Below are 22609 nucleotides of genomic sequence, written 5' to 3' on the forward strand. Positions count from 1 at the left end.
CACATTCAAAAAATGCCAAGTGAATATATATGTTTTTAAGTTAAAGCAAAATATTTAAGGAATGATGTGTTATTTTTTTATCTACTTTACCAACCTTTTTAATAAAGGAGTTTCTACCCTGGAACTCTGGGATGCTCAGTTGGTTATGTCTGCCTTCAGCTAGGTCATGATCTCGGGGTCCTGGGATCCAGCCCTGTGTGGGGCTCCCTGCTCAGTGGGGAGTCTGCTTCTCCCTCTCCCTCTGCCCCTATCCCCCCCCACTTGTGCTCTTGCTCTCTCTCTCAAATAAATAAATAAATAAATAAATAAATAAATAAAATCTTAAAAAAAAAAGAAGTACTTCTACCCTAAGTCCACAGTATGTAGCACTCTAGGGGTTTGTTCAGATTTGGATTTTTTTTTCTTGTTAGGAAAAAACTTCACATGCAAGAATGCTATATATTATGCCTCATGTCTTCTGTTTCCTTTCATGTAATCTAGTGTTTGCTGCCTGGGTGGACATAGGGAGGGATGTAACTGGGAGTGAGGGAGGAAAAACATGATGGGCCAGTTCTGAAGACAACTAATGGAAGATCATTGCCCATTTTTTCTTTAGTGCGATCTCTGAGTCCCAGAGCTAGAAGTGGACAAAGCAAATCCATCTTTTTTCTGTTTTCTTTGGGATCAGGTTTTGATTTTTATGCTAGAATCCAAGAATATGTTGTTAATCTCTTCAGCATTGGCATTAGTGAAAATCCCCTGGAGACTTTGGCATCTGGTCTTCTCTTTAGTTTCCAGTGCTCTTGCCAGTTTTCATCTTTTTGTAATTCTTTATGGGTATTATCATGGAAATTGGAAGAAAGGCATATTAGGCCCTGCTGGTTTGCCCAGATACTAACCCAGAAGTTCTACAAATTATTTTTCAGTAATGAATAGGAAAAGATATATCTAGGGGAGTGAATCAGTTATTCATAATAATATTACTTATTTCTCAAGTAGCCTACTTTAAAAATTTAATAAGATTTCTTAATAAAAATGTCCATGAAAATAATCTTTCTGTATATAACACTATATCAAATGAATTTAAGTTATATATTTCCTCACCAAATTTAGTCAAAATCTTATAATTCCCATGCCTAAACTCTTTATTCATGGTTATGTTTGCATGTTAAAATGGCTTTTCAAGGAGCCATGGGATTTACACAAACCTTATATCACCTGGACCCAGATAACAAGGAAAAGAAATCCTGCCAGGAATTTCAGTGGTACCATTGACCCTTGAGCAACATGGGTGTGAGCTGTGTTGGGTCCACTTATACACAGATTTTATAATATAAATATAGTGCAGTACAATAAATGTATTTTCCTTATGATTTTCTTAATAACATTTCTTTTTTCTAGTTTCCTTGATTGTAAGAATACAATATACAATACACCTAACATACAAAGGGTCTGGTCAATAGTAAACTATTAATAGTTAAGTTTTGAGGGAGTCAAAACTTGTACATAGATTTCTTTTTTAAAAAAAATATTTTATTTATTTATTCATGAGAGACATAGAGAAAGTAGCAGAGACACAGGCAGAGGGAGAAGCAGGCTCCCTGCAGGGAACCTGATGTGGGACCTGATCCCAGGACCCCAGGATCATGACCTGAGCCAAAGGCAGACGCTCAACCACTGAGCCCCCAGGCGCCCCTGTACATGGATTTTTGACTGCACGGGGAGTCAGCACCCCCCACCCTAACATTGCTCAAGGGTCTGCTATGTAATGGCTAAAAATGTGAACTCTGTAGTTGGAGCTAGTTCAAATCTTATCTCCTCCATTTGTTATTTATGTGACTTTGGGCAAGTTACTTAACATCTGTAAGCAGCAGTTTCCTCATGTGCAGGAGGTAACATTAGTAGTACCTACCTCATAGACACTTATGTGCGGATTTAGTGAAAGAATATGTATAAAACACCTAGCACAATGCCTGGGACATGGTCACGACTCAGTAGCTTGAGGTGAAGACGGAAACAATAATGACGATGCTCACAAAGAGGTAACAGGATGGACTTTACTCTGGGTGTTTCTTGAATTTTTTAATCAGTAACTTTTTTTCTTTTTCAAAATTTTTCATCTCAGAAAATATTATCATAGCTATTTATTTCTGTTTCTAAAAATTTGATACTGCTTTTCAGAGTGTGTCTTTTTTATGACAGATGGTCAGCAGCTAATGGTAAAATGAGGATGGAATGTAATAGCATTATATTTATTTATGGGAAATATTTTACTGCCCCACCCTTCAACTAGTTGGAAAATGAAAGTCAAAAACTGGAAACTATTTATAAATGGACAGTGCTGTGATCTCAGTGTCTGAAACTGTAGACTTTTAGAAAATATTTATAGAATATTGGAAACTAGTCACTGATCAGTCTCTTCTTGCCCTGTTATTTTTAAAGCTAATCCAGAGAATATGCAATTTGAGGTGAATTAAAACAATACTAAAATGTCATCAAAGATAATTAACTGTGTACCATTTTATATAAGTTTTTAAGAGAAGAAGATAGAGAAAATGATTCTCTCTCTTGTGAATAGGGGCATTTGAAGTTAATAGAGATATTTGGTAATAGAGCCTTGAAAATAAGCTGAATGAATGGAAATATAAACATTCAAGGAGATACTGAGGTCACATCTACATCCTGCTAAGGAGACAATTTAGCATAGTGGTTAGAAGTGAGGAATTCAGGAGTCAATTAGAAACTCTGCCTGAGTTTCAAACCCAGTTCCTTCACCTGCTCAACTACACAATCTTTCAAGTCACCTAACTGCACTGTGTCTAGATTGTGTCTGTGTCAGAGTGTCAATGATTAAACGTGATAATATACATAGATCATTTAAAATGGCATATGGCACAGAATAAATGCTCTATAAATGCTAGCTACTGTTATTCAAACTAGCCTGGCCAAAACAAAGAAACCTCAAAATAATTCCAGTTTGGTGGTTATGGACATGGATGAAACATGCCAGGTTTAGAGATGGGTCTCTGTCAATGTGAACAACACATTAGAGTTCCTTTTCTTTACATAATTCTTTGACTACTTACTGCCATAGTCATTCACGTAAGCTGGGGTGGGTAGTGAGCATTGTGCAGTAAGGATCCTCGAACAGTCCCACAGGTGCCTACCTTAAGAAGCTATTTAGAGAGCCCAAACATTTGCCAGAGTAAAAGCACACACTACTTTGCCATAATAAAGTGAGGTCATTGCAGGGACTTGTGTGATTATTGGAAAATCATTTCCCATGAACATCATTAGTCATTCAGAGATTTAAATTTCACAAATGGGATCAACAGTCTAACAAAGATAGTGTTGTTTGTACAGCAAACTATACCATATGCTTAATCTGAAAAATAGGGAAAATCCCTAGATAACAGATGACAACATATCTTTTTTATATGCATTTCATGATTAGTAGACTGTGACTTAGCTATATTTGACACTAATACTTTTCTAAAATGAGACTCTCACATGGGAGAGAATATTGTAATATGTCTTCGAAATTAAAGTTAAATTAAATACACCAGTGTATTTCATAAGGGGAATTATTTTTTTAAAAAGATTTATTTATTTATTTATTTATTTATTTATTTATTTATTTATTTATTTATTTATTTATTTATTCATGAGAGACACAGAGAGAGCAGAGACACAGCAAAGGGAGAAGCAGGCTCCATGCAGAGAGCCCGATGTGGGACTTGATCCCGGAACCCTGGAATCACCTGAGCTAAAGGCAGACGCTCAACTGCTGAGCCACCCAGGCATCCCACTGAGCCATCCAGGCATCCCTCATAAGGGGAATTCTTGCCAGCAAGAAGAAAGAATGGGAATATAATGTTCCATTGTATCTCCATATTATTCTTATATCTGTATCTCAGATTATAGTCTTGTAATTGTGGTTCTGTTGTTTCCATGTCTGCAGAATCAGTATCCACATTTTGCAATATAAAGGGTGTTTTTAAGCTACCAGCTTATTTAGCATGCATCATATTCCAGGTTTATGTATGTGTGCTTTATGTATGCTGCCTCATTTAATTCTCCTAACAATTGTGTAAGTAGGTTCTTTTATCCACATTCTACTGGTGAACAAAAAGCTCTAGTTTATATAACCGTGTAGACCTGAGATGCAGACCCTGAAAGGCTGTGCCCTTAAAGACAGTGCAGGACTGCATCTGAGAGAGTGAGGCCTTCAGAACTGGTCAGGAGGAGGACCAGAAACTACTGAAACAATTGATAGCATCCACTTTCTAGTACTTTGGTTGTATGGAAATAAAACTTTGGAACAGTACAATTTACAAATAATCATGAAATGCTACAATGTTTGTAGTGTTACCTGTACATGCATAGATACATACAGAAGATAGAAGTCAACACATGTTATAATATAGCAATAGTCAGTCCCATAATCATGTATGAGTTTGATGAGGCCATTGTTTATTTGTAAGATTGTGGTAATTACACAGTTAATACTGCTGAAAACTGTCATGACCATGCAAAGCACTTTTTTTTCCATCTCACTTCGGTACCCATACCTTTGAGGAAGAGATTGTATCATATGCAAAAAGAGATGTGTTCAAAGTACTTTTATCTCTATACAGGGGCCTATTAAAGGGACTTGATTGTAGGAGGTTATCAATGGTTTTCTTAAGATAGTTTCTGAGGAACTAGAACTTCCTTTCAAGGGCAAGCCATTATCATCTACATGGGCTCATTATGTAAGTGTCCTGGAAGCTAGTCACTCATCTTTTCCTCTATGGAAGAAAATCAAGAATTTAGAACATTTAATCAAATGTGTTGACTTCATATAACAAGGCTCAAGACTAGTGATTCTCACTCAATAAATGGTACTGGGATAACTGGATATCTAATGCCAAAGAATGAAATTGGATCCCTACCTCACAGCACACACAAAAACTAACTTAAAATGGATCAGAGACCCAAGGTGCCTGTGTGACTCAGAGGATTGGGCAGCCGACTCTTGGTTTAGGCTTGGATCATGATCTCGGGGCCTTGGATTGAGCTCCTCACCAGGGTCCGCACTCAGTAGGGAGCTTACTTCAGGATTCCCCCTCTCCTTGTTTTCTCTCTCTCTTTTAAATAAATAAATCTTTTTTAAAAAAATCATGAGAGACCTAAATGTAAGAACTAAAATTATAACCTTCCTAAAAGAAAAGATCAGAGTAAATCTTTGTGACCCTGGATTAAGCAGTGGTTTTATAGATAAAACACCAAAAGCAACAAAAGGAAAAATAGATAAGTTGTACCACATCAAAATTTTAAACTTTTGTTCTGCAAATGATACTATAAAGAAAGCAAAAAGACAATGCAGAGAATTAGAGAAAATATGAACAAAACATGCACCTGATATGGGAATTACATCCAGAATAAATGCAACCCAATTATAAAAAGACAAATGGCCCAATTAAAAAATGAGCAAAGTATCTGAATAGATATTTCTCCAAAGCAGCTGTACAGGTAGTCAATATTCACATGAAGATGAAAACATAAAACTGCAGTGAGATACCACTTCATACCAACTAAAAATCGCTATAATCAAGAAGACGACCATTAACAAGTGATGATGAGCATGTGGAGATATTGGAATGCTCACAGTCAGTGACAGTGTAAATGGTACAGGTGCTTTGGAAAACAGTTCTGCAGGTCCTTAAAAGGTTAAATATAGGATTACCATATGAGCCAGCAAACCCACTGCTCAGTATATATCCAAGAGAAATGAAAACAAGCTTCTGTACAAAAACTTGTATGCAAACATACACACATTACAACATTATTCAGAGTAGCCAAAATGAGGAAACAATCCAAATGTCTGTTCCCTGATGAATATGGATGAAGAAAACATGTTATATTCTTACAATGAAATATTATTCAGCCATATAAAGGAATGAAGTACTTGATAGATGCTGCAATGTGGGTGAACCACAAAAATGTTATGCTAAGTGAAGGAAACCATCACGAAAGACCACATAGTCTATGATTCCATTTTTATAAAGATTTTATTTACTTATTTGAGAGAGAGTGAGCAAGAGGGAACACAAGCAGGGGCAGAGGGACAGGGTGAGGCAGGCTCCCACTGAGCAGGAAGCCTGATGCAGGGCTTGATCCCAGGACCTGAGCCAAAGACAGATACTTACCTGCTTAATGGACTGAGCCACCCAGGTGCCCCTCTATGATTTCATTTATATGAATATCTAACATATGCAAATCTGTAGGAGCACTGTAGATTAGTGATTGCCTTGGGCTGCAAGGAGGGTAGGGAGAGAAGAACTGAAGGATAGCTGCTAGTGGGTGCACAGTTTTTATTTAGCAGGGGAGAAAAATAGTTTAAAATTAAATTGTGTTGATGGTCATACAACTCTGAATTTACTAAAAACATTTAAGTCTACGCTTTAAGTGGGTGAATTGTATCATTTGTAAATTGTATTTTAATAGTTAATTTTAAGAAAATTAGCATGGGTGCTTTTATACATTTGCATGCCCAGGCTGAAGTGCATGTCAACGAGAACACTCTCTTATGGCGTCAGTAGTTTTCAGAGCTCCCCGGGTGACTGCTTTGTGTAGAAGGTGAAGAATCACTGCTCTAGAAGAAGGTCTAAACTAAATGAGTTTCTAATTTAGGAAACTTCAAAAGAGTTCTGGTCCTATGTAAGAGGACTCCAGGAGACCTCCTCTAATATTGGTACTTAAAGTGTGGTCCTCAGAGCAGCAGCAACAGTACTACCCGGAACCTGTTAGAGATTCCTGGCTTCACCAGCTCAAAGAAATCAGAATCCACAGTTTAACAAGACCTTCTTCTAGTGGGTTGCCTGGGTGGCTCAGTTGGTTGAGTGTGAGACGCTGGATTTTGGCTCAGACTCAACCAACTCTGGCTCTGGTGGTGGCTCTGGCTGTCAGGCTTAGAGTTGAGGCTGGAGCCTGCTTAGGATGCTCCCTCTCCCTCTGCCTCTGCCCCTCTCTGCCCCAGCTCATGATCCTCTGCACATATGCTCTTTCTCTGTCTCTGCCTCTCTCTCTAAAAAAAAAAAAAAAAAAAAAAAAGTCTCCTGGTGACCTAGTAGTAGTACCTGAAAGTGAACAGTTGTGCTCCAGAGCAGTGGTCACAACCCAGTGCCTCTAAGCTGCATATCAGATTCACCTGGGAGTTTAAAACAATATGAACACCTGGGTTCTACCCCTGGTGACCTTTCTGGTTATGAGGGACAGCCTGAGCATTTGGATTTTATCTTATTTTTTTAATATTTTATTTTTAAGTAATCTCTATACCCAATGTGGGACTTGAACCCACAACCCCAAGATCAAGAGTCTCGTGTTCCACTGACTGAGCCAGCCAGGTGCCCTGAGCATCTGGATTTGAAAAACTCCTCAGGCAATTCTTTTTTTTTTTTTTTTAAGATTTTATTTATTTATTCATTAGAGACACAGAGAGAGAGGCAGAGACACAGGTGGAGGGAGAAGCAGGCTCCATGCAGAGCCCAACGCGGGACTCGATCCTGGATCTCCAGGATCAGGCCCTGGGCCACCTATGTGTCCCTCCTCAGGTGATTCTAATGCGAGGCAAAGTGAGAAGAACTGGTGTAACAATACTGTTTGGGGACATTTAATGGTGAAGAGAAGAGATGATAGTTAAAAAAAAAAAATACGTAAAAACATGGAAGAGCATGCATAAAAAATAAAGATTATTGGTGACAAAAATGTCCAGAGGTGTAGAGGAATGGCAGTATGACCACAGAGGGTTTGCTCTAAAAAAACACAGGGGAGCACCTGGGGGGCTCAGTGGTTAAGGTCTGCCTTTGGCTCAGGTCACGATCCTGGGTCCTGGGACCCAGTCGTGTATCGTGCATTGAATAGTTTGCTTCTCACTCTCCGTCTCTCTCCCCATCACTCATTTTCTCTCTCTCTCTCTTTCTAATAAATAAATAAAATTTTTTTTAAAAAAAAGACACAGGAAAAGGAAAAGATAAAAAAAGACTAAGCATTTTTCCATCCAGATACAAACCTTTTGTATGATCACTGGAGACTCCTCAAATTTAGGTGACTGCGGATTTGTGAGTTCTTAAACTGCATTGAAAATAGGTGCCTTCCTGTTGAACTTTTAGTCTATAAAGAGAATGTTAGCTTATTATCAGGGTGGTGGATATTTTTTCCCAATAGCCAGAGTGCTGGTGTCCAGTTCCTCAGCCCTGGGAAACTGAATTCCTACCTCGACTCGACAGGGGGAGCTGTGTGGGGTCGGGGTGTTTATGCTTCCCTTCAGGTGTCGCCAGTAATGGGCCACCGCTCTCCAATGACCATCGTCTCCCTGCCCTTGGCTGGTCACTTGGCAATCAGGACTCTCTAAGATTCCCGACGCAGTACCGGGGAGCTGGTGGTCTTTGAGATCCCCCTTCAGCCCCTGCCCCCCTCGCAGCCCCAGCAGCCCCTCCCCTGTGGTCCTGTCCCCCCACCACCACCTGAGTGCACACGCCCCCAGCAGCAGTCAGTGCCCCCGCTGCGCAGCCCACTGTGTATGGGGTTTCTGCAGCTCCCCAGGTGGATCTGGGTTGGGGGAACTTGGTGCAGCACAGAGCTTAAAGGGAACCCACAGGCCTTCCCCGCTTCTTCCTCCTCCCCTGCCTTTTCCTCCTCCTTCCTCCTCCCCTTCCTCCCCACCATCCCTTTCTTCATCCCTTCCACCTCAGGCTTTGAGACCCTGTAACCTTTACTGAAAGAAAAGTAAAAGGCTTTAGTAGTGAGACTTGAGAACCTTGTGACCTAATAGGACATTTTCTCCCTTTCGGTAAAGGCAATCCTGTTCTTTTTTTTTCCCTCCACTCCTAGCATGAGCCCAACACCTGAGCTTGAACCCTGAGATCAAGAGTCCTGTTGCTTCGCAGAGGGAGCCACCAGGTGCCGGAGGCAATTCTGTTCTTAAACTTACGGAGTTGTCCGACTCCTGAGGGAGTTACACCCCCATTCAGGGCGATAGTTTCTGAGTGGTTAGAATGCAATTACACTCCAAGGTTAACGTATTTAAATACTACATGCACATCCTAGTATGGATAGTTTTCCTCTCTTTAAGTTCCTAAACTCTGTAAAATATCCAAGCTTTCCCCTTGTTATATTTTTAAATGTTGTGTTTGTGGGACCTTAAATTTTTACAAATTATATACTCCTTTAAAAAAAAATCTTAAATTTTGGGACACCTGGGTGGCTCAGTCAGTTGAGAGAACAACTCTTGATTTCAGCCCCAGTGGTGATCCCAGGGTCATGGGATGGAGCCCTGAGTGCATAGCCTGCTTAAGAGTCTCTCTCCCTCTGCTCCCCCTAAAGAAAATAAATAAAATATTAATTTTAATTAAAATATTAATTAAAAGTCTTAAATTTTTCTTGATTACAATAATAATGCTAGTTGTAGAAGTCGAAAGCCCTCTATAATCTTACCCTACCCCTCTGTCCACTCCAGTTAACAGTTTAGTGTATATTTTCCCATATTTCCATAATTACTTCCCATGTAGGTATGCATCTTTCTAAAAAATGCATCCAGAAATATTTCTAAAATCCATCATTTTCCAAAAGGCTAGCTCCAGGGAATGGTACATGGGCTTATCCAAGATTTTAACAACTTTTTATATTTTGAGGTGGAGTAACCTGAGATTTATGGTATTTTATTCAAGTACACTTGGTTTCCTTGATTTATTTAATAACCTGAAGTGACTAAGGGCTTTTAGTCATTGTTTTAATCACTAATCACATACTGTGTCTTCCTTCTTGCCTCATATTCGTAACCACATCCTTATCCAAATATTCTGATTACTACATTTTAAAAAGTAATATCACAAAATAAATAAATAATAAAAAAATAAGAAGTAGTATCACAACCTACTTAAGAGAACTGGTTGTTTTTTGCTTTTTTGTTGTTGTTGTTGTTTTGTTCCTGTTTGCATCATGGTGAGTCTGCTTGTGAAGATTTTTCCCAGCAAATAATCCATCACCAGGATTACTCATGGACTCTAGTATTCCAAATATCATCTCTTCTTTTAAGTGTCCTTATTTTGAAATATCTGTGGCTCTTTTGAATAAAGCAAAAAATATAAATGAATGAATATCATAACAGAGAAATTCTTTCTTTTTAAAAGTCATTAGAAGAGGGGATCCATGGGTGGCTCAGTGGTTTAGCGCCTGTCTTCGGCCCAGGGTGTGATCCTGGAGTCCTGGGATTGAATTCCACGTCGGGCTCCCTCCATGGAGCCTGCTTCTCCCTCTGCCTGTGTCTCTGCCTCTCTCTTTTTCTATGTCTTTCATGAATAAATAAATAAATAAATAAATAAATAAATAAATAAATAAATAAATAAAATCTTTTTTAAAAAAGTCATTAGAAGAATATCCTTTATGGGATGCCTGGGTGGCTCAGTGGTTGAGCATCTGCCTTTGGCTCAGGGTGGGATCCTGGGGTCCCAGAATCGAGTCCCACGTTGGGCTCCCTCCATGGAGCCTGCTTCTCCCTCTGCCTATGTCTCTGCCCCTCTCTCTGTGTCTTTCATGAATAAATAAATGAAATATTTTTTTTAAATCCTTTATTTAACTGTGCCTAATGCTTTGGGATATTCCAGTGAACATGCTTTTTAAGGACAAGGGATTATGTACTATATTTTAGCCCTGAAATTTGGGGGTATTCCTTTGAATTGAATGAATTTTGTTTTGTTTTTCTGTAGTCCAGAAAAATTCTATCTTCATTTTAAGTTACCTTAAAATTTTAACATGCAAATTTTACTTAGCTAAATCTAAATTTCATCAATAGTAATAACTTCTTCTGAACAATATGAAGACTTTATAAAATGCATTCATTCTGATTTCCCCTTCTGACTTACTTGCTATTTTAACTCTCTTTACATTAAACCCACAAATTAGACATCATCAACTTGTTTAGATTTTCTCACATTCACCATTTTGTTTGCTAATCATCCCTTCTTGGTTTCAGAGCTTCTGGAAACAAACCCTGTCATTTTGGACTGGTTGACAGTCTTCAGGACAATCAGATAGTTAGTTGCCTCGAAGAAAATGAGAAGAGTCCTGGGAAATATGCCCCCCTCCCCAACAGTGCTGTCTTCTGTGCCCCCAGGACTAGAGGCATCCCTGTGTATTTCCCTCCCTTTCTCTAGTTAGCAAGTTTTATGGAGTAGAGAGAACCAGGACATCTGATAGAATACTAAAGTTAAATACGTCCAATTTGAAGAGCTGTCGTGTTTTTCTGAGATCATATTCTTCTTACCATTTTTGCTGTTATAATCTTTATTTTAGGGGTGCCTGGGCAGCTAAGTCAGTTAAGCGTCTGACTCGATTTCAGCTCAGTTCATGATCTCAAGGTTGGGAGATTGAGCCCCAAGTCGGGCTCCACACTGGGCGTGGAGCCTGCTAAGTTTCTCTCTCTCTCTGTGCTCTGCCCCCCCTTAAAAAAAGATTATCTTTATTTTATAATATAATGATGGTGGTAGTGGAAGTTTGGGATTTTTTTAATTAGTTAAACTTTATTTAAAAATTTGTTTTACTTGGCAAAAACAACATTGCCAATCACAACCCAGATTTTTTGAAATTTTATGGACCTTGAAATCCCAAGCTACTGCCGTAGACAACTACGTGTAATTTTAAATGTGGGTATTGGGTTGCCTGAAAACATGTCCTCTTGGTTACATCAGGGTCCTTAATGGTTTTTCAGGTGTATACAAATCTTACAGTGTTAACAGTACTGTCCAGCCTTTAGTTGGGTTAGCAGGCAGTCCTTAGGACTCTCCCAACAATTGAAAATTGTTTTTTACATAAGGCTGGGTCTATACTAGCAAAACCATGTACATCTCACATATATGTGGTGATGCTAATGCTCTCAATTTTTTTTTTTTAAGATTTTATTTATTTAAGAGAGAGAGTGGGTGGGAGGGAGAGGGAAAGAGAAACTGAAGGAGACTCCTCACTGAGCTTAGAGCCCACCGCAGGACTCAGTCCCATGACTGTGAGATCATGACCTGAGCCAAAACCAAGAGTCGGACACTTGACCGACTGAGCCATCCAGGCGCCCCGATACTCCCAATTTTTTTAAGAACACCATTTTGAGAGTCATATGATCTAATATTTGGCCAATAACTTTGTGTCTCTTTACTCATAATATAAAAAGTTGGACTGTGATCCCTAAGTTTCCTTTCACCACTAATGTAGGTTGTGATTGTAGTATTGATGCCGCCAGCCTGGTAGGTGTTCTTTCCTCATCTTCCTGTGAATGGTGGATGTGAAGTCTACACAGAATGACTTGAGTTCTCATTTCCCCTTTGTGAAGAATGGTCATGTATAAATACAGCCACATCGTTTATTGCAAAGGGTCACAGGAATCTTATTTTTAAATTGTGGTATGTGTGACACTGACAGATATTCACTCATTACTATCTATAATGTAGACAAATAATGATGAATTAAAGATGCACCAACTACAGATTTTAGAGATCTCTGAATTTGTGACAAAGTTGTTAACTGGCAAGTTTGTTATTTCCTGGAAGTACAAGGAAGGGAAGTATTGAAAGTCATCATATTAATTTGAGAGGAAACTAACGTTTCGTAAAAAATTCTCTTCTAGCGAAGGAAGCCCATCTCCCAGAATGGAGCTGCTGCATAATATCGACCCCAACTTTGTGGATATTTCACCATGTGAGTACCTCATTTATCGCTACTAAACTTAATTTCTTTAGCTAGCAAAGCCATTTGTGTTGCCAGGTTGTCTTCAGCCTTGCTTTCTCCTTTTCCACTTGGGTTTGCTGTCAGGATAAACAGTCTCCACGACACCTGTTGTACTGACCTCACTGGCTTTGGTGCTGTTCTTGGCTCTGCCACTTACTAGCTTCGAGCCACTTCAGCTCCCTACTTCAGCTTTGCCGTAGGACCTCAGAGGCTCCTGCTCATTGCTCACATTCAACAGGACCATCTTATTGTTGCCCTCTTCTCACCTGACAACCCCAGAGTCTTCTTCCAGGAAACCCAAGGTCAGATAAGCCGCCATGTCCTCTGACGGAGCTGGCCACATGCTGCCCAGCACCTGCTGTGTCTCAGAGGTGTGACTTACCTACCAATCGGGGAAGCCATTTGGCTGGACTGTCTCCTGCCTAAGTTAAGCCATAGTAGCCCCATTAATTCTTCAGGGAAAGAGGCCATTTATTCTCTTAGATCACAACAGGCTGTAACGGTCTGGTGCATATACTAGGCTAGTGGCCCCAAGAACCCTAGCCTAGTGAATTTGCATCTGGAAAGCCTTAACTCTTAGGCCCTTTGTCCAGCCTCCCCCGTCAAGCCTCATCTCAAGACTCTTCAGAAAACAGTGCTCTTCAATTCCTTTCATTCCCTTAGGTGCTCACATCCCCTCCTTTCTAGACATAGGGCCCCTTCACTCACTCATTCCATCGTTCAGGCTTTCCTTACTTCTTTGTCTCTCCAGTCTGTGGCACAACCAGCCCCAGGATTTCCCTGCTCAGATAACAACCTGATAGCGGTTGTGTGGCAGGGAGCACTAGAGGACCACTTGCTCTGCCAGCTGCATCCAGCCCCTCCTTGCCCTGTGAGACACTTACCCTTTCTAAACATGTAAATTGTCATATTTTGTCTTGAATATACTTGTATGCTTTTCTCTGTAGCTTCAACACCTTTTCTTGCACTTCCACAATTTTTCCTCATCCCTTAAAACTCAACACAAATGTCCCATATATGTGAATGCTTCTTGGAACCCCAGAAAGTCCTTCTTCAGCATCCGTTTGTATGGATGTGCATAAAGCCTTCAGTCAGTTCCCTTATATGTGCCTTCATTTCCCATGAAGCTGAGAGCTCCTGGAAGTCAGGGTCTATGCCTTATTTATCTTTCATCCTCACAAGTTAACACAAATACTCAGCACGGGGTAGGCCCTCAGTGATGATTACTTGAAGACTAATGGAGGAATGTTGGGATAGAATTAGGACAAAAGTGGAAGCACTTTTAATTTTAAATTCAGAAAGGAAAGGGCCTGAGGCAGGTCGGGATGGCTATAGCATGGAGAAATTGATATTTCCGTTGGAGTAACTTTTGTCAGTGAGAGAGGCAACGGTAGCCACTTGTCTATGTGGTAGCCACTAGCCGTGTGTGGCTATTGAACACCTGAAAGGTAGCTAATTGTGAATTGAGATGTGCTGCAAGTATAAAATACACATCAGGTTTTGAAATGGGGCTGGTGGGAAGTGCCGAGGTGGCTCATTTGGTTAAGTGTCTCAGTCTTGGTGGTGGCTCAAGTCATGATCTCAGGGTCGTGAGATCAAGCCCCATGTTGGGCCCTTGCTGAGCATGGAGTCTGCTTAAGGTTCTCTCTCTCCCTCTCCCTCTGTGTCCCCACCCTCCACTCGTGATTACGTGCTCTTTCTCGAAAGAAAGAAAGAAAGAAAGAAAGAAAGAAAGAAAGAAAGAAAGAAAGAAAGAAAGAAAGAAAGAAAGAAAGATAGTTTAAATTCTAGATTTCTGCATAACCCAGCCACAGTACTGCTTGCTTCAGGGTTCCTAGTCAACCTGCTGTGGGTTTCACTACCTTCCCCGTAGTGCCCCAGCTCAATCCCCACATAGACACCTTGTTTCTCCAGTATAAAAGTTAAGGAGGTCATGGAACTCAGAATAGAGAATGGTTTTAGTTTTGCCACCCATAGATTATAAGCAAGTCCCTCCTTTTCCTGGACTCAGTTTCCCACAGGCTAAATGACGGACTTACAATGACTCTCTACTGCTGTTCCAAATTCAGGGACATTTTCTGGCTTTCTGCTGCCCGCACCCCCCTCCTCGAAATCCACTCCAGGCTTCTCTATTGGCCTTCCCTGCCCACGAGGGACTCTTGCTCTGACTGCTGCTTGTAATGAAGGACACTGTCCAGCATTGGCATTGACATAGAACCACATTCACTGCTGGTCCACAGAAACAGGGCTTTCATTTCTGTCTCCACCTGCAACTAGGAAAATGCCCCTCCTCCTCACACAAGCACAACACCTTAGACTTCTCTCCCCAATTTTGATATTCATTTTAATCCACTGTGCAGCAGAAGCTGAAAAAAGGGAAGCTGTCTTTGGGGGGGTCTGTTCCTTCACAGGAGGATGATACAAGCTCATTTCCTTTTCTATGTAGTTAAATTTGGGGGCGGAATAAAATCCATCAAGAAGAAAATATGTATTTATAGGACAACAAGCAAGTCTGTGAATCATTTTTGTAGAATGTTTTGTGAGTATGGTCTAGAGGCTTTGTGGAATGAAATCATACTGTGGCCAATCTCGAGTATAAATTACAGATTGAGCATTGAGTCAGTGTTATCACAGAACTATTTCTTTGGTTTCTAACTCCAGTACTTCTCAGATTGTCCTTACTTATAGCACAAGAGGGTGGTATTTTACTTCTTCCTTCCCAAAAGCCACTTCACCAGTTTCCTCACCTATGAAGTGAAGATTGAATTAAAAGATGTCTGAAGTCCCTTCCAGCTTCAACATTCTGTGGGTCTCTGCATAAAGAGGATCTCAGAGGAGCAAAGCTGCTGACTCAGTTTCTCACCCTTTCCACCCTGTGTTCATTAATGAGCAGTGATGTAACCAAAGGCATGGTTGTGAATAGATAAGTATTTTATAAGTAAAAATGTGAGAAATCTTTGAAGTGCTAGGGTAATTAGAATTGTAGGATTTCATTATAACTACATCCTGCCCACTTTTCTGATCCCTGTTCTAACACATCACTGCATTGATCCACTTCTCCATCTCCCTCCTCCCCTTCAGTGGGTCTTGTTGGGGGTTGTGGACCAATGTCTCCTCCTATAATGAATCAGAGGAACAGGCATTAGACGTTTCCCAGGGGAGCCCTGCCTTCTAGGTAGTACACATCCCCTCAGAAGCTGGCCTTTAGGGATTTAGCAACTCTACCACCTTCCTCTTATTCCAGGAGCACAGGGTACCCCCCAGAGGCCCTTCCTGCTGGTGAGTTGGGGCTTTTTTTCATGGCCACATACCCGTGGTATATTGTGGATTGAGTATGAATAATAAAGATATTCCCCAAAGCCTGAGACAGACACAAGCACACACCAGAGGTTATAGGGTTTCCCAGAGACCCAGAGATTGTGCAGTAAAGCATGAACAGTCTCAAAGAACCACAGATCACACTCATTTAGATGGCTACTATCTAAAGAAAGAACAAAGGAAGGAAGACAACAAGCATTGGTGAGGATGTGGAGAAATTTGAACACTTCTGCACTATTGGTGGGAATATAAAATGGGATTGCACTGTCGGTGGGATGAAAGGATAAACAAAATGTAGTCTACACATATGATGGGCTACCATTCAGCCTTAAGAAGGAAGGAAGTTCTGGCACATGCTACAATGCGGATGAACCTTGAGAACATTGTGAAATAAGCCAGTCACAAAAAGACCAAGTACTGCATGATTCCACTTACATGAGGTCCCTAGTATAGTCAAAATTTGGAGACAGAAAGTAGACTGGTGGCTGCCAGAGGCTGGAGGGGGTGAGATGGGGAATTAGTGTTTAATGGGTATAGTTTCAATTTTGCAAGATGGAAAGAGTTCTGTGGGTGGATGTGATGAAGGTTACACAAAGGTGTGAATGTACTTCATGCCACTGAACTGTACATTTAAAAACAGTTAAAATGGTATATTTCATATTTATTTTACCACAATTAAAAATAAATGAAAAATGCAAAACCAAAAAAAAAAAAAAGCATAGAAATTCTTGAGGACTGGGTCTGTATCTTTTTCATTTATTGCCATATCCCCAGTGCATAGCACGGAGCCTGCATCATAGCAATTTCTCCATAAATACTTGTTAATGAATGTTAATAGATCAACAGCTGAAAGCCATTGTCTCCATGTCTCTTAGCCTTCCCTGAACCTAAAAGTACCTCCAGATGGCAATTCACACCCACCTCTTGATCCCTGAACTTGCATCTTACATTTTGTTCCTAAATAAAAATAATCTAATTAAGATTAGGAAGTGCCTGGTGACCATTAACATTATCATCTACAGCTGCTTGAAACTGCTGGTCCAGTTTATAAATGCCCACCCTCACTCCCCCACTGCATTGACAGTATCAGCCAGCAGGGGTGATGGGAGAGTTTTCCCTCTCTTTCTTCCATCCTTTCTCTAGACCTCCTTGAGAGACAAACATACATATTTATAAAGTCGCTTCCTTTGTACTTGGCCCAGCCTGACTTCCCCTGTGAGTCCAGGGCACTGCTGCTTCTTACTCTTCTAGAACTTTCTGTTCCCTTCCTGGCAAGTTCCCTTGCCTTGTTTCATTGGTCACTGTCCTCTCAGGGCCCCAGATCTGCCAATGCTTTCATCTCCACCTCACCCCTCATCCCCATGACCAGTGTCAGACGTGTGGGCTGTAATTGCTTTCCTATGTGCTTTGAGGAAGCCTTTTATTCATCTTTAGAGGCTTTGTTCCGAGGTAACCTTGGACAGATGTGTTCTGGTCTCCATTCAGATGCTACCTTTTTTCTCTTCCCTCCTTCCTTTCTAAGAATAGATCCTAAGAATGAGTTATTCCTCAGGTCTTTGAAATATTTCTTTCTAGCAGGCTGACCTTGACTCAGTGTCCTTCTCAAGCAGTACAGGGTAGTCAGTGAAGGAGGCCTGCGAGAACCCAAGGGACTGGGATGATGCCATTTAAGCTCATTTATGGGAAGCCCAGAACTATCTTAAGTGGCAGAAAGCAACCGAGATCCAAGTTAGGCCTTGAGGTCCAGCAGGTGTGAGTCCAGCTCAACAACGTGCTTCTGAGGGTCACCAGATCCAGACTCCCTTAGGTTCTGGCCAGCATGCCTCAAAACCATGAGGAGAAATAATTTCAAAGGAGTTAGCTTGCCTTAGAGAAAATATATGCGGCCATCCCGCAGTAACCAGCCTTGACAGGCACTGTCCTGAAGGAACGAGCCTATGCCATCTGAAACCACGACTCACCTCGGCAGTCAGACGTGACATTCTGTGTCTCCTTAGAATTCTCACATACATCCAGTCATGCAGTGTAGACATATACACCTGACACACGCAAGCATACAAAGCACTCAGATTCTTCTGGTAGAAGCTTGATCATAGATGAAGGGCATGGACAGATGTTAGCATTTTCCGTACCACCAAAGGCCAAGTCTTCAAAGTGATTCTGTACAGCTTTTCTACTATTTCATTTAAAAGGCCTCCTTTCTTTAAAGGTTATAATGAGACGTTATTTCTGCTCTTGATTACAGAGTGAAAGAACAGTCTTTCCCTCCCTCTCTCTCACACACTCATTTTCTGTGGTAAAATTGCCAATTCAATACACGAGATTTAAGAGTTGTCCAGGTTTGCAGGCTGGGAGCTGCTCCGTTTCCTCTTTAGAGCAACATTCAATCCAGTTCTGAAGTATTTTATTCAGCAGGTATGACATGCTAGGGACTGATGCAGGGACTGGAGATCAGTTAGACTTTCAGTTTTGTTAGAAGCTGGTCTGGAAGAAGCTGTGGACACAGCCTCTTGCTTCCCTGCCTGACAGCTGTCGTTGCTCCCCAGCTGCCCACAGCCACATGCAGATGCCTGAGCCCCCCAGCTACAGCCTCCCCCCTCATTCAGTTTGCATGAGCCCTCAGCCCTGTTGCAGTGCCCACCTTTGGCCACTGTCATTCATCTTCCTGTGCTTTTCTGACACTTCTCTAAGGACCTGTTCACATCCCTCCTCCTCCAAACTTGAGTCTCTTGAGCTTCTTTGGAGCATCTTAGGACACTGAGTTCTTGCTATTTCATATCGCAGATGTTTATATTCCTGTGTTTCCCCCATCCAGAGCTGTAAGTTCCAAGGAGGGGAAGATTTCATCAATAACTCTCTCAATTCCCCTCCCCCCTTTTTAGAGGAGGGGCATAGGGAGAGGGAGAGAGAATCTCGAGCAGGCTCCAAGCCCAGCTCCGAGGCCAATGCCAGTGGAGCTCAATCTCACAACCTTGAGATCACGACCTGAGCAAAAATCAAAAGTTGGATGCTTAACCGACTGAGCCACCCAGAGCCCCTCTCAATATCTTTTGTTGCAGAGATTTGCCCACACTGAAAAATGCATGCTAATAAATTCATCATTGAAGTTGGCTATCACCCACTCATTTCATTAGAATAAATCTAGCAAGAGCAATAATATCATACTTCATTTTCAAAGCACTTAGTTTTTTTCTGGGTATACTTGTGAAGTAGCAATCCAGAAGCAACTTTTCATTCGTCAGCCTGAAATTCCACATAGAGCAGAATTTTAAAAGTTAGATGGAAAAAACAAAACAAAAAGTTAGATGGGATGCATGAGGCCCACCACCTCTTGATAAAGAGATTGTTCATCATTACATAGAATACCAGAAATTAGAAGGCATTCAGTTCATCCACCCTCTTTATAATCAGGAAAGAGAAACGGAGGCATTGGCCACACATTGCTAATAAATGACCTGGAATTCAGGGCTTTCCAGATTCAGGCCTCACATAAGAGCCATGCCCTCCTAATTTCAGGAGTCTCTTTATTTTCTGTTCTGCATGGGATTTGGGCAAAAAGGATGGCCCAGATCTGCGTTATAATCATCTCAATTGTCACTGGAGCATTATGCACTTAAATGTGGCTGGAAAAATAGGTCTAGCCATAACACTAGCTTGCAGTTTCAGGTACAACCTGACTGTGTGGATAACAGCAGCTTCTGTGTGCAGAGCTAGTTATGCAAGTCCCGTAGTGCCTTGTAGTAATTGCACTGCAAGATGGTGGTGGGATGAGAGAAAAGGGTGTGCACAGGGTGTGTAGCCTGCTGGGACATGCAGAGTTCCCAGGTGTCGAAAGTCTGGGTTCGAATTTTAGTTTTGACTTATTTCCTGTAAGCTTGTGGATAAGTCCTTTGAGTTACCCGTTTCATCGCCTATAAGTTGAGAACGATTATATCTATATCTTGTACATATGTCACAACAATAGTTCATAGGGATTCTGTTCTGGCTGCAGAGATGGGGGGGGGCGGTGCGTGTGTCTGCACTTTTTGTTTTATGCATTTCTTCAGTTTTAAGTTTCAGTAATGGCACTTCCATAATCAGGAATAAAGCCATAAAGATTTAACTTTGAAAACCAGCCCGGAGGGTTCCTGTGAGACCGGCCCATCTGGAAGGCTGCTGGGTGTCCAGTGAATGGGAGCTGAGTGCCTTGCCCCCATGCCCACCTGTACTATGGTGGTGAGATGAGTGTGCGAGCATGCTCCTCCACCACCAGCCTGAGATGGGCTCAGCCTCTGCTGGCATTCTTTCTCCTTATCGAATTTAGGAGCTCATTTTGCAGCTTGTCACAAAGTTAGCAGAATTTTGTGTTTTCTCTACCTGCTAATATTTGTCTTTAGCAGCTCATCAAATGTTCCTCGGTATAGGTTGGTACATGCCCTCGGTTGCAGAGCCTAAAGTTGGGTGACCTTGTCCCTTTTTAATTTACAAAGGTTTTTCTGCTGCCTCCTTCACTTTGGGGAGCACTAAAGTGTGTTTGGAAATGTGGCCTCTTTGATGCCAAAGGCAGTCCCACAAGCCTCATATCCCATCCACCCCACTTCACACAGTGCATCTCAAGTAACATACATCAAACCTTTGCTGTTAACACTTGGTGCTGGCATACTGGCTTTCATCCTGAGAAAATAAATAAACCACACCAAACCCACAGCCCTTTAAAAACACTAATTAATCCTCACCACAGGCCTTGGCTACACAGAAACGGCAAATCCCACTGCCCCAATTTTATGTTTGGAGAAATCAGAGTAAGCAACTTTTTTAAGGCTTCCCAGGGCCAGATAACAGAAGCAATTCGAAGGGCTGGGTCTGGCCCTGCCTCTGGGAGAAGGCCATGTGGCCAGGGCCAGCTGCCTCCCTGAGTTGCCCTCCCCACCACACCATGCACTTACTTGCCCAGAACTCCATTTACACATCAGCTTTTATTTTTCCCCCTGGGGTTACGATGATGCCAAATCCTCTCATTTCCAACTGACCACTTACTTATTTGCTTGCTTTTCCTTAATTCTGGTACAGCCTAGAAATTTTAACAATGGCTTCCAAGAGTAGGCTGGTAATTTCAGTGGATTAGAAGGTCTATGCTGATTTTGACAGCACGGTATAGACTATACCTTCCATACAGTCCCTCCTCCACACTGGAGCCTGCCCAGGATTCAGGTCTGTTCAGGATTCCAGGATGTCCAGACTTCTTTTTTTCTCCCCTCTCCTGGACCAGACATCTTCCTACCTCAACTCCCCAGCCTTATAATCTCTAAGGATAAATACGCATGCCTTTCTTGAAATAGTCAACCATAAAAGTTTGGAAAAACCTAAAACCTCACTACATTATGTGGGACATATCCAATGGAATTAAAGTATAGTAGATCCCCTTTCTAAATATTTACTAATCTGGATAGATTTTTTTAGGGGCTTGAGGGTGTTAATGTATAAGACTGAAATAAAACTTTTAAAAAACATTTCTGAGAAGAAAGCTGAGTACATGGTCTCCCTTAAGTAATCTATAATGTAAGATGTTAGTAATCAGGCATTTGTTACTTCCGGCCCCAAATACCTAGGGAGTGAATACATGGCCTCTACTTCTGAAGAGCCTTTTGAATGAGAGGAAAAACTGTGTGCCCAGGAAATGATATTAACACAGCAATAAAAGAAGTAGCAACAAATGATAAATGATGTCAATTGAATACATAAATGTTAAAGAGAAATAAAGATATAATGAGAGGCGTTTGGGGGATTAGGATAGATTTCCTCAAAAAGCATAGTCTTAAATGTGTCCATTATTTTAATAACTTTGGCTTTATCTTTCTTGATTTAAATATGAATGAAGGAAAATAATATTTAACACTGTATTAATTTTCTATCACTGCTGGAACTAATTACCATAAACTTAATGACTTAAAACCACACAAATTCATGTTACAATTCTGTAAGTTAAAAGTCAGACATGGATCTCACTGAACAAAGAGGGTTGTATTCCTCTCTAGAGGCTCTAGGGGAGAATCCATGTCCTTGCTTTTTCCAACCTGGGGAGACTACCCCCCATGCTTGGTCAGTGCCCTCTTCCTCCGTCTTCAAAGCCAGTGATGAAGAGTTAGTTGAGTCCTTACAGCACAATCCTTACTTCTGTCATCACACCTCTTCTGACCTCTGCCACTTTTTAAGGACTCTTGTGATTACATTAGGCCCACCTGGGTAATCCAGGCTAATCTCCCTATTTGAGGGTCAGCTGATTAGCAACCTTACCTCCATCTGCAACCTTAATTCTCCTAGGCTCTGAAACCCAACCGGTTCATAGGCTCTGGGGCTTAGGACATGGACATCTTTGGGGCCATTTTTCTGTGTACCATAGACACCTACTCTGTTGCACTAGACTTGATGAAAAATGACAAAAAATAGTTCATAATCTAGGTGGAGAGAAGAAAAAAACATACAAAAAGTTAAAAGAAAATCAAATAATAGTGCGAGGCACCAGCGGTCGAGACATTACAAGCTATATTTGATTCATCACCAGATCGTTGCCATGGAG

General features: G+C 41.2%; 1 protein-coding gene across 1 annotated transcript in view; it reads left to right on the top strand.

The window, feature by feature from the left end:
• Nucleotides 1-22609, top strand: part of ARSB (arylsulfatase B) — a 166366-nt gene that overhangs the window by 93805 nt on the left and 49952 nt on the right. Inside the window, 1 exon segment of the mRNA NM_001048133.1 lies at nucleotides 12635-12705. Within this exon segment, the coding sequence (NP_001041598.1) occupies nucleotides 12635-12705 (71 nt within the window).

The sequence above is a fragment of the Canis lupus genome, chromosome 3 (assembly GCF_011100685.1).
Source record: "Canis lupus familiaris isolate Mischka breed German Shepherd chromosome 3, alternate assembly UU_Cfam_GSD_1.0, whole genome shotgun sequence".
NCBI classification, from domain to species: domain Eukaryota; kingdom Metazoa; phylum Chordata; class Mammalia; order Carnivora; family Canidae; genus Canis; species Canis lupus.